The following is a 13,611-nucleotide window of genomic DNA, read 5'->3' on the forward strand; positions in this document are numbered from 1 at the left end:
ATAATAATTTGAATTATTATTCCCATGCAGCATGAAGAAAAACACAACATTCCAAACACAATCTAAGCGGCCGCCAAGTTCAATTTTGCAATTTGTTTTGCAAAAAGTCGCGCATTGACTCTCGCGAAAATTGTGAAAATTCCTTGCTTCGTCGCAGTGTGCCGACCTTATTTCAAACGTTCTTCCCGGTACTGATTTCACATCCCCTTGTGCACTCTCAAGTGATGCTGAGTCTACATCCACATCATTAAATAATGTTGAAGAAGTGCTTTGTGAATCACCTAGAAGTGATAAATGTGTTGGAATGTCTATAAACTTACTTTTCAACGAAAACATAGACTCAGTGGAATTCAGCAACATCATCATCCTGGGCGAGTTCCATAGGTAAAGGTAACGTAAATTCCCTCGTGCATATAGCACCGTGCCATGAAGGCACACGTAGTGGTGTGGTGGGCCCCAAAGATTCTCGATCTCGAACTATTTTGCAGGTGATGTGATCAACACCATGCTCCGGCAGCCTTCATCCCCCAGGGTTGCTCTCAGACCCATTGCTATGAGGCTGGGTGCGGAGACAAGGTTGGATAAATTCCAACCAATTCCGGGAATCGCACCCGGATATCCCACGAAGTTGTCAAACTTGACCAGCGCGGCTCCTTGAATGAATTTCATATTTCGATCGATTATTTCAATAAATTTAATATAGTTGCTTGTTTTTATGGATTTTTTTCACACTTAAAATGTCTCACTTATCATATACAAATAACCGTTGACTAGACAATTATTTCGTAACAAAGAAACAAAAGAAATGTAATTTTGTTCTATTTCTTTCATAAATAGCAGCTGCATTAGTAGTAATTATTAGTAGTAATTAAACAAATTGATTATAATAATTATTAATTAATTTATTTTTATTAATTAATTAAAGTGTAATAAAACAATGGTAATGTGAATTTGTAGAAAGTTTTCGAAATAACACCCCCCTTGATGAAATCCTGCGTACGCTACTGGTTTTATTTCCTACCCCAGCACTAATAAATCATCGTTCTTGAAACAGAGATGTCCCAAAGTTTAATATATATTGTGCGGAAACGAAAAATTGCAATGAGGAGAAGTACAAGTTACAGTAAAACAATAGGTAAACAATGGTAAACCAAATAAATATAGATATAATGTAAATATGTACTGTATTTGTTCGGTTACATATATATTGAGACAAATCCATGAAGAATTACATAATTATTATAGTAACTCCATGCCTCTCCCGTATTCTGCCCGTAATTTTCCAGGCTTGTTCAAGTACGTTACTGCATATTACAAGAAACTGTATAATACGTTTCCTGCCTTTCTACCTGAAATCTATTCCCTGCTGTCTGCTTTTGTTTTTCTACCGTCCCTACTTTTCATAGCTTCCAGGGCCTTCTTGCCTAGCATGCCTTGGTCGCGAATCCCACCCTGCAAGCTTGTTTACTCTGGTGGACCCTTCAGAAATATTTTTCCTCTAAAACGAACATGTGTTTCTCGTTCGGTGACCAGTAGACAGACCTCTTCTCGCCCCTCCCCCTCTGCCCTCCGCGACGAGCCTCGAGGGGTGAAGCGTGTGCGGGGTAGCTGTAGCAGATAGGCAGAAATTTAACATTACGCATATGGGAGAATTACTTTACTGGTTCTCTTGGGAATATCAAACTTCCGATGGCGGAAAAAAACATATGATGTGGTAGAGGATCCATTGAAGATTACATTTTCAAATGGAAAATACAAAACTCCCATTGGTTTAGCCGTAACTTGAATTTAAAGTTGCTCCTCCATAAGGAATACATGGGATTCTGTAAATACTAATTCATCATATTTTTCAAAGACCGTATAAGGCGTAATAATCAACTTAAGAAACCGCTTCCACTTGCCAAATGGGGAGAAATTCATACTCTTCATTTCTGGCGGAGATCTTTTTAGTACCATTGCTCATTCCGACGATATTGGAATAAATGCATGCCTGGTGCGTTATTGTCCCTCTTCGCCTTAAAACCAGTGAATACTCTGTGTTTATCCAGACAAATTGAATCATATATGTATGCACTGCTCACAATAAAATTTACATCTGAAAATTAGCAACTATTTTAGCACCTTTTTTGTACAAAAATTGGCACCTTTTTTGCACCTTTATTGGCAAATTTTTGCACCTAAAATTCCTAGCTCTGGCGATAACAGCGGTTACACACACGCCACGCCTCTGGTTTAATGACAGATACTGCAGCCTGGTGATTTATTTTCAAAGTAACAAATGTCCATGGAGGAAACTAAGTTCACTTGGGACATTGTATCTGTTTTTCTTTTAAGGTATTGACCACAGAATTTAAAATTCTCTAATATGTATAATATATAGAATAATATTATAATAGTGTCCAATGTATCGTCTAAAATGTGGATGGAATGGATATAGTCTGTTTTTTTTTCCTGAAATATTTGTCTGGTGACTGTCAAGAATTGTGTTGTATCCTACTGTGAGCCACTTATTTTGAGATAAAATAATGAGGGCTGAGCCAATAAGACCATTTGCCGATACCTTAACTGATTCCAACCGATACCAAAACTCGTGTAATTTCAGTAAAATAACAAACTCATCACATCACATTAGTATTAATGATATCAAATACTCCTAAATTATTCTCATATAAAATTAGATCACTTAAAATGTCCTGTGACATTTTATGTGAACTTCTTTCTACGCCCAGAGGATGCAAAAAAAGAAGAAGTTGTTTTTGAAACGTTGCAAGCATTGTTAAATTGTTGCAGATACACTGAAAAAATTGGTGTATTATTATAAGTGTCCCTGCCAGAGAAAGTTATAGTGTGTAAAATAAAATGTATGTAGTGCGTATAGCGTACAGCTTGCACAAGGAATGCAAAATAAATACAAATGTAAACAACATTCTTATCGTTTGGATTAACCTGGGGAGGGAGGAAACCGACATAAAAATATACACAAACACAGATATATAATTAATTCCTAATTTGGCAGCTCGGTGTATGTCCTACTCTCCATTATTCTCTGTCATTTGCAATGAAAACAAGTCACTGCAGTGTCGGCATCAGGCAGCAGTCACACAGATGGGTAGATCACAAGAAGAAAATCAACAACCCTCTCTCCCACAGCAACATTCATCCCTTTCCCAGGAACTCAGGAATGAGTCAAGCATTATAATAATGCTGGTTTTGAAAACATCACTTTCTTACGAGTTTGCTAACAAGAATTGGCAAGGAATGGTTTCTATTATTTCCACAATGCATTGAACACCAGGCAGTTCCATGCCTTCAATATCACGTTTGGGCGCTTTCGCTTTAGCCCTGTCTTTGATCTTGTCATCTCCTTCCCAGGAGGGTGCATCATTTTCAGAAATGTACATGGGAATTCTTGTGTGGGATCCCAACATGTCAGAAGGAAGGGTGAACGAATCTTTGAAAAGGACAAATCTTGACGAATGAGTTATTTCTCTTGGCTGCTCTAGCCACTCAAAATCTTTGGTATCATCGCCGGCCCCCGTGGCAGAGTGGTTAGCACATCATGCTACGACGCTAGGGGTCCCAGGTTTGAATCCCGGCCTGGACATGGATGATTGTGAGTGTACATGAGTATCATCACTCATTCCCATCTTCGCAAATTAGCCAAAAGTGGCACAAGAAGTGAAGTAAAATGAAGCAAATCAATCAATCAACCTTTGGTATCCGATGATATCGGCAAAAAAATCAAACTGATACTTACCGATACATAGTTTCGGTCCAGCCCTAAAGAAATTATTAATGTTTATATCTGATCTTTTATCATTTTTATGTAAACCACATTCCAAATAGAGCAATGAAATGGATGATAATCAGCGAACAACTTCCTCCATAATTCAATGCACCATATTTCGGTTGAAATCATGCTGGGTAAGCATTGTGCATATGGTCTTTTCTGAAGTGATTCAATATGTAATTATCGAGATCATATGAGGAATGTGTACTTTATATCTTTTCCGAAGCCCTACAGAAACTGTGTAAAGTGATTAAATGCAAATTGTCTCACTGTAAGAAGGCTTCTTATTGGCTTTCCTTAACACATGCAAATCTATTTGCCCGATTTCTTCCCAGAGTCCAGTGTGAAGACATCAAGTTCAATATCATCCATTAAATATTTGTGTCTCTGGGACAAGGTTTAGGACTCTAAGCAGGAATCACCCCTAAATGGACGTTAACTTGAAAAATGTATTGTCTTTACAACTTTCTACATTCATACAGAAGGATGGGAGTTTTAAAGTAAAACTTGAGTTCCAAAGTTTATGATATTACGAATATTTTTAAGTTAATTAAAAATGGAATTGTTAATAATGTACCATATTTTAAATCTTTTTTTAGATTACACCTTGTGGCCATTTTGGGTAGATACACATGTTGATCCTCCATTCAAAAAGGACAGGTAATTATTATATATTTGTTCATCAATTATTTAAGTTTTAAATATATTATTTTTGTACATAATAAAATAGTTGTGGTTGGTTTAGCAAAGGTGTGCTGAATACCACATAACAATATGAGAAATAATTCTTGAAGCTTTCCTGGCGGCGAATATTGAAGAGGTTTTCTCGGGCAATCAGCCAGGTGATTTCCGGAAAGGCTTTCGAGAGCTAACGTCACTCTCCTCTTCAGGGAATGAAGTGAAGATGAGAGTGACGTTAGCTCTCGAAAGACTTTCTGGAAATCACCTGGCTGATTGCCCAAGAAAATCTCTTCAATATGAGGAATGTACGTGAAGATGGGTAGAATTCCGAAAAATAACGTCCAGTCTTATATTATGTGAATGTGAAAGAAAGATGGAATGAAAACAGTGTGGACAATGACATTTATTTCCCAAAGTTATCAACAACAACTTAACAATGACTAGGATTTCTGCCTTTCCAGCTTAATCTGGTTCAGTGGATGTTACCACATTGTCATCATAGATGATGAAAATACTCTGTTCCTAGATTTTATCCTTTTAGTTTATAAGCTGTCAGTTGTTTAGTCATGTGATCTTAGTTCTACTCAAGGTGGATAAATATCATGGTGTGTTATTTAAAAAAAAGAACATTTTGATAATTTTTTTTAAATATATTTTTTTTATTTAAAAAATGCTTAAAATTGCTTGTATGGTTTTTGGCACCATATACATAGATATGTTTTTTAGAGAAAGGATTTTCCTGGTAAACGGTCCTGTAAAATATTTGAACAGTTTGATTAAAATAAATAAAAATATATGTGTAAATATACATTTTTCCATTTCTGATACTGTATGTATGAACCTACTATGGAAATATTTGTTGAGTGTGTTAATGAAACTACTACTACATAATTGTAACTTAAAATATTTGTTATAGTTTTGTTAGCTCAATGTTGACATTTTTTTAATGATAATGTAGCATGATTATTATAATATTTTGCCCAAAAATGGGACATCCCAAGGTGCTCAGATTACCCTTCCTCCTGAAAAAGGCCCAATTACATTATTGTTGTTATTATTATTTATTAAAGTATGGATCACATAAATGATACATTGTAAACAATATGATTTATGAACGAAATATGATTTCGCGTTGGCAAAAGGTATTCATAATTATAATCTAGGTATGACATTGTTTCTCGTCCCTTCTGATCAAGTTTTGGTGTTAGTCCTATGCTGAAATTGAGGAATGCTAGAAGTATTTATCAGATGAACCAATCTTCTTGAGAACAGCTTTATTCTTCAACAAATGTTGATAAAACTTCCCCCACATATCTGAGAGATTTGTCTTTTAAGTTTGTGTCACGATGCAGGAATTTAAATTCTTGTTACAGGTCCGTATTGAAACTACATGTAGGCTTCTTGGTCACGCGTCTTCACTGCTTTAAAAATACCAGAAAACACACAAAACAATAAAACCTGCGATGCAAGATAACTTATACAGTAAACTGCCGACTTCTTATTTTTTATTATTAAAAAATAACTAGATAATTTTTAAAAAACTCAGCAATGTATACTTATGTTTGCAGTCATTGTAAGTACATTGCACAGTTCAAGCAAAACATTAAATTTAGATTTCAACGACATGTGTTGGTCATCAACAAAATCAAAGGCAAACATACTCTTCTCAACATAAAAAAAAAAAAAATCAGTTTAACAAAAAAGTATTAAAGGAAACACAGAATGAATCACATAGAAATCTAGCGTTAATTGACTAACTGAACTGAAAATATCGTGTTTTCACATGCAGACTGTTTTTTTTTTATTTGGGGGGGGGGGGGATGGTTCAAGGATATTATTTACCAAACCTTTCTGAAATCTACAAAACATCTTTCCATAGATATATAATATATTACTTTTTAAGTTCGAGTTTTTTATTTACATCCATTTTATGCACAGATAGGCTAATCAGGACTGGACTTACAGTACAGTTTAAAGTGGGATCCAAACTACTATGTGCCTATACCTGGTATCGAATTCATCAGTGAAGGGGGGGCAAGAATCTCCTGGAAAACGTATCTTTAGAACTTGACAAGCCCACCCAATGTACCTGGGTGTCTCTCTTTCCCTCCCTCCCTCTCCCACACCACCAAATAAGGTATTTTAGCAGTTGTTATTCTGCAGTGCTCTTCAGGTGATCTCTCTTCCTTTTGTCTTGCAGCAATGGAAAAATAATTGATAATCACGGCCAACAGATAAAATGCTACTCAGAAGTGCCTGAAGTCCTTAAGAGGCTTAAGGAAAGTGGTTTTATTCTTGGTGTGGCTTCCAGAACTGGAGAGATCCGGGGTGCGAATCAACTTCTTGATTTGTGGAACTGGCGACAGTATTTTTCATACATTGAAATTTATCCTGGCTGTAAAGTGCAGCATTTTTCTGAGTGAGTATTTGTAAAATGCTGTTAAGAATTAATTAACAGTCATTGGGAAGTTTTCTGCTCAAACAGTAACCAAGTTAGTAACTTTGCTTGAAAAGTAACTGAGTAACTGTTACTTTGATCAAAAAGGAACTGCAAGCTAGTTTTACAGGTGCATGCATGCATGCATGGGCTGTACTTTTCTTTACTGATTGATGACCATCTAAAGTAATGCTAACTCATAATTCACGATATGTGCGACTTACTCACTTTCTATATATTAATTCGTATTTTCAATAAATTAAAAATACAAAACTTTGTTATTTACGTGAAATGAGTATCTATTTTGTGCAACGACGTTTCGGAAACAACTGTTTTCTTCTTCAGGTTCTTTTCTCAGCTATCCGAAATATACCATAGCCTCATCAAATTGTGTCATTCGTCAGGAAAAAGGAAACGGTACAAATTTGGAAAACACTTCTAAAACCGTTGTTACCCCCACATGCTCTTTAGTTGTACATGGGACTTTTAGTGCGAAGGTTTTATAGTGATAGTTTTAATAAATGATAAAGAGCATGGGGTAACAACGGTTTTAGAAGTGTTTTCCAAATTTTACCTTTACCAAATTTGTACCGTTTCCTTTTTCCTGATGAATGACACGATTTGACGAGGCTATGGTATATTTCGGATAGCCGAGAAAAGAACCTGAAGAAAACAGTTCTTTCCGAAATGTCGTTGCACAAAATAGATACTCATTTCAAGTAAGTAACAAAGTTTTGTAGTTTTAATTTATTGAAAATACGAATTAATGTAATGCTAACTGTTGTTGTAATAAATCCCATAGATTCAAATATGAACATATACTTATAACCAGTGCCTGAAGTGGAAATGCTTACCCCGGGGGATGTTTCTTTGAGCCTGGAGACTAGCTTCAAGGGATGCTTCATGAAAATTATGCTAGTATATCACCTCACTTCATCACTGCTCACTGTCTGAAAAGTAACACTTGATGGATTTGCTTAATTTTACTTCGCTTCTTGTGCCACTTTTGGCTAATTTGTGAAGAAAGGGATGGGTGATGATATGATGAATGGACACTCACAAACATCCATGCCCAGGCCAGGATTTGAACCCAGGACCACTGGCATTGTAGCGTGATTAATCACTCCACCATGGGGCCAACCAAATAACTTACTTGTAACAAGTACATGTACGTAATTTATTACAAGGGACTTTGATTTTCTTTTTCAAACGTGATAACACTGAAAAGTGTTAATTGTTGCAGTGACATGTTCTAAACACATTTCTCATATATTTGAAATCACTAAATAACAAAGTTTGCATAAAATGAGAATTCCCACAAATTTCAACACATTCTGTGCTAAAGAAAACTAAAAATACTGCAAAAATCTAGAGAGTCTTGTATTTTAGGCTTAAAAAAAATAAAATGCACCATATTTAGGCTTGTTATACATGGAATGATTCCAATGGACGTTTCCCATGATTTTTCACATTCTATTGGAACATTTTATAACACCAAGCAAATTGGCAGGGTTGTGGCTGAAGATCAAGTGTGCATATACCATTACAGGGGAGATGTAACATAAGTGATTGTCATGCAATAAATATTGAAATATAACTTATGCAAAAATCTTTTCCAGTGTGCGTGAAACTGTCACGAACAGATCTAGTCCATGAGAGATACAAATTAAAATAACTTGCCGGTCAGGTAAAATAAAAATGGGTCAATGGGGTACTAAACATGTAACAGTAGGTTGGAAAGTAGAAGCTGTATTGAAAAGCACTGACTTGCCTTTATATAGTATTGTGCCGAAAACGATGATTATAATAAATGTGTAATTACTAGACTGAAGCATAAATTCCTTAAGCTAAATATGTTCTTTACTGATTTTGTTTTTATGTTTCAGGATCAGGAAAAATTCAGGTATTGAGTTTAGAGACATGCTGTTTTTTGATGATGAAAACAGGAATATTCGTGATTTAACCCATGAAGGCGTCGTTTCTATTTTGGTTGAACATGGCGTTACCTGGAGAGTGATAGAGGAAGGGTTGAAGCGCTATGCAAATGAAAGGAAATAAAGTTTATAGCTTCAAGCCTTACTGCTGGTTTCAGTAAAGGATCAAATTTCAGATATTTGTCATTGAGTTTAGAAACTCACTTATGTATTTATTTGTTGGTATCATGAATTGTATTTTGTACCAGTACATGCATTTATTTGTTGGTACCATGAATTGTATTTTGTTCCAGTTGTGTACTGAAGTGCATGCTAAAGTTTTCAAGTTGAAGAATTAAGTTTACAAAACATTGCATCGGATTACTTGTTTCTCAAATCAAAATTCAACAACCTCCCCCTTTTTTGTGGTCGGGTGTAAAAATGAAACAGTTTGCTGAAGAATGTTAGAAATAAGCAGTTTGCATCCTAACAGGAAATTTAATTGAAAAACTGTAGGAAGAAATGTATTATTTGTGATATTTTCACTCTGTGTTACTATCTACTGTTAGAATATTCTTGTCAGTAAGACTGGAAATATAAAAATAGCATAAACTAGGAGTGTAATGTGTTATAGGTAGTAACCGGCATTGGGAAATAGTGAAAATATTGGCAGCTACAAAAATGTGTTAAGTGTTTGGCCTACAAAGATTATTTTGTACTTCAATTTGAAACATATTTTTTTATGATAATCACTTTTGAAGAATTATCAACCCTTAATTCAAGTGTCTTTGAAACCCAGTTCTGTGCAAAGGCATGTTCAAACTAAATATGTAACAATGTTCACTGGTCATAGCAGTGGCAGTCAGTTCAAATTTTTGTGGTAAAAAATGAATATTACTAAAATCCTAACTACCTAGTATGAATGTTTTTCTGCATGTATTCCATGATAAGCTTTGGCTTGTGTACATGAAGATGTGCTAAAGATTCGATATAGCGTAACATGTACTTTGATACAAGTTCTTTTCTTGATTTTTTTAAATATGTTCTTACATACATGGATTCCTTTACAAAAATCACCCATGTGCACTACTTTTACTGAACTATATAGTAACTGATACTCATAACTTAATGCAAGTTGGAGCGGCATTGCATGCATCGTGTTTGAAAGTTATATGAGCATATAATTGAAATACTTGATAACAGTTATTCAGTGATTCTAATTTTTATGTAGTAAAAATTTATATTGCAGTTTTGGGTTTTTTATAAGTTACTCTAATTTGAGGAATCTCAGTTTTTAACCTCACATTTTCATGTACATTAAAGTCAATTAGGTTAGAAGTTAAAATGCCATATTGCTTTATTTAATAATGTATATTTGTCACTTTATTTTATTTTGTAATTTATATGAAATAAGTGTATCATTTTCTCATCTTTGTTGAAATGAAAAACTGTGTGCCATAAATTGTATCGTTTTCCACCCCGTACATTTAGTTATTATTGGCTTGTTCACACACACTCACTCACACAGTCTCTGTTTATTATGAAAAAAAAAAATCTGATAATATAAAGTTCGTCATAAGAACGGAGGTTAGGCTCATTTATTTCCAAAGATTGTTTCATGTGTTTTATATATTTTTATTATTGTTGGTTTACATATGTAAGAACCAAATAAACATCTTAAAGATTTAAGGTTGTTAAAGCTATTTTGGTAGCTCTGTGGAATGTTTATTTTTATAACTAGCATGTAAGAAATGAATTTCAACTAAGTTCTGGGTCATTTAACCTGTTTTTGTTACTTTATCTAAAGCTTATTTCAAAGAAAGCATGGTAAATAACAATAATTAAGGTATTTGGAAATGTTAATTATTGTTAAGTTGCACTTTTTTGCTGGATACCTGCTTGAAGAAAAGTACTATTTCCTGCATACACATATTGGTTCTCTTAGAATGTTTTGCAATGGGACTCATGTTTGAAACCAATGGAAATTTGTTTAGTTAATGATCGTATTATTAGTATTTTCTTACTCTTAAAGATCTTGTGTTCCCTTACTTTCAAGAAAGATATTTTATTGATGTTCAGTAAATATATACAATTACAAATCTTTATGTAAACTCCATTCTTATGCAACCTTTTCCCTTGATAGAAATATGTACAAGTATTTACAGATTAAATTTTATAGTTGTTCATATTACATTGGTCATGATTAAATATTTTTTTGCCAAATATATGTATCGTCAGTAGCCTCAAGATTCTCCTTGATAGTGCTTGTTCCTATCAATAATATTAAATTTTATGAAATTAAAACATTTTAGTGGCAATATTTTAGCTTTACTTTTGAAGCTTCCCATCAGACTAAATGTTTCACAACATATTTTCTCACATATACTAATAATACTCATACTTTAACAGTCTTCAATAAAAGTGTTTCACAGTATTCCTCTGGATTTTTCTTCATATATTTATTACAATTTGAATCACCATTGCTTGTACAACCATTGTCAAATATCCCAACACTACATCTTTGCATATATTTATTCTATCATTATACATTTTTTTCATATATATTTCTCACACTATTATTTGAACACCCTGAAAAGTTCAGTAAGGACAGTTGTAAATCCATCTATCCCAACACTGCATTGCTTTATTTTCTGGGGGTTAAGAACCATGTCAAATTAATTATTAAAACAAAGAGCATTGTTAACCTTTGTAGATTACACATTATTGTAAAGTCATTTAGTCTGATGAAAGATTCAGAAGTACAGGTGAAACATTTAAAAAATATATATATAAATTTTATTTTTCAACTATGATTTTTGAAGTGCCTCTGAATGTGGGAAATGTGGTACTTAAGTGTGTCAAGCTTGCTCTGCTTCATATTTTTATCTTACTTTTTGTTGTCAAATTGAAATGCACTGAGGTTTGCTCCAAGCGTGTAGAAGAAAGCATGTGCAATTGTTTATACATTCACACTGAAATGTAAAAGTCAAGTTCATTAGCATTTTGTATAATTATAGAATAAATATTTTTATATTAAAATGTGCAACTTATTGGAATTTTACATACCTCTTCTAGAAGCTGTGATGATCAGTTGCAATTGTTTTCAACTATGTGCCTGCATAGAGGCATAGATGATCACATCTTCACTATGGCTGAAATGAAGCATGGGTAGGGCTCTACTTCCCGTTCTGCTTTCATGAAATGATTGAATGTAAAGGCAGTAGCTTTATTCAGGGTTCCTACTGTCATGGAAAATCTGGCAATGTTAAATATGGATTCTTCATATATTTATAAACTGTAATTGGTAAAAATAAACATTAATATTATGCAATATGTACAAGGTTCGAATTGAACCGGAGCAGGCCAGAATGGCATTCCAGTTCCATCTCTCTTCACAAATGGCAACGGACCATACCTGTTCATTATTTTTTTTTTTTAGATATTTAATTACATTTTCCTTTCCAGTGTGAAATAAATTGTTAACACTCTTTAATAGTACATACAGCATTCATATAAGCTTCCCTTCTATGCGAAGATGCATTGCAGCTGTGGGGCTTATCAGAGTATGATGGCTTCTATGTTGCCTTCATCTTTTATTGCCTTGTGGTTCTTCTCATAACATTTTCATTTGTTAATTATTATTATTTCTCGTGTCTTGTGGATTCAACAGAAGGCAAGATTGCACAAGATCTTTACACAAACTTTGGTTATTTTTTTATGTCCCTAGTTTGATAGCTATGCAAGCCACGAAATATCGCAATAGTTTCATGGCAAAGTAAGGCCTAATAAGGCGTAATAAACTGTTCATAATATCTAGACAACAGAATACTAACCACACGAATGCTCTAGAATGAATTCTAAGCATGTGTAATTTTTCAGATTTTGGAATATCGTAGCGATTGTTTTGAAAGAATGAATTTAGAAAAGGGCTTCGCTGGCATCAGCCAAATATAGTGGTGGAGTCCAACAGTTGTATTATCACTTTTGTGGGCTCTCTTCGTCAACCTTTGTGTACTTCATTACGCAAAAGCAGAGGCATCTACTGGTTAGTAAGTTGCAGACCAGGGTGGAGTGCTGTAACTGTAACCAGTGCATCAGCGGCAGTCGTGCAGTTAGCCAGAGAGAAGGGGGATGGATCTTCCCCAAAATCCTACAGATGTTTCGTTGGTTTATAAACCTTCCACTTTTTTATAATTGTTACGTAGCTGCAGCGCTGCTGCCAATTTCCAGTCTGCAAGCATGTTCCTTTCTTGCAGCAGTTTTCTGGGGGTGTGGAGTAGGGATGGCCAAATGGATCCGGATCCGAAAAATCTGGATCCGGATCCAAAAATTCCGGATCTGGGTCTGAAAGTTTCGGATCTGGATCCGGATCCGAAAATTCTGAATCCGGATCCGGGTCCGAAAATTCCGGATCCGCGAGTTTCGTATCTCAATCTCATTATAATATGTATTACCAGACCTTAAAAGGTATTATGATCTTCGATTACAAAGAAATTTTCATTAGTTAGTCCTACAAGAATTTTTTCAAGTGTTGTTCCTAAAATACTTTGCTACGCATCGGCTAACACACTCGTGCACAAAAATAATCTTACTTGTTTAACATAAAATGTCAGAGGTATTTTGTATATGCCCTTGAAACGAATATGTATTCATTCGAATGTATTGGAAATGAAAACACACACATAAATGTGAGACATTCCATTCCAGGATTAAACCTTTAACACATATAACAAGATAGAAATGTTATACAAAAATTATACAATTGTTCTACAGTTACAGTTTTAAAAATT

At 34.4% G+C, this 13,611-nt stretch overlaps 2 protein-coding genes across 3 annotated transcripts in view; one reads left to right on the top strand and one right to left on the bottom strand.

Moving 5' to 3' along the window:
- LOC145988174 (magnesium-dependent phosphatase 1-like) overlaps positions 1-9,014 on the top strand; it is a 23,559-nt gene extending 14,545 nt beyond the window's left edge. The window contains exons 2-4 of the mRNA XM_083123002.1: positions 4,390-4,450; positions 6,672-6,890; positions 8,795-9,014. Coding sequence (XP_082979128.1) covers positions 4,390-4,450; positions 6,672-6,890; positions 8,795-8,966 — 452 coding nt within the window. The 3' untranslated portion in view covers positions 8,967-9,014. The remainder of the gene's footprint in view (positions 1-4,389; positions 4,451-6,671; positions 6,891-8,794) is intronic.
- A 2,638-nt stretch (positions 9,015-11,652) lies between these two features.
- LOC145987617 (DNA primase large subunit-like) overlaps positions 11,653-13,611 on the bottom strand; it is a 42,769-nt gene continuing 40,810 nt past the window's right edge. Inside the window, exon 6 of one of the 2 annotated variants that reach the window (XM_083122016.1) lies at positions 11,653-11,936. In XM_083122016.1, the coding sequence (XP_082978142.1) occupies positions 11,925-11,936 (12 nt within the window). In that variant the 3' untranslated portion in view covers positions 11,653-11,924. The other variant, XM_083122017.1, reaches the window with a different exon arrangement.

Source organism: Lepisma saccharinum, chromosome 5 (assembly GCF_977018435.1).
Source record: "Lepisma saccharinum chromosome 5, izLepSacc3.1, whole genome shotgun sequence".
NCBI lineage: Eukaryota > Metazoa > Arthropoda > Insecta > Zygentoma > Lepismatidae > Lepisma > Lepisma saccharinum.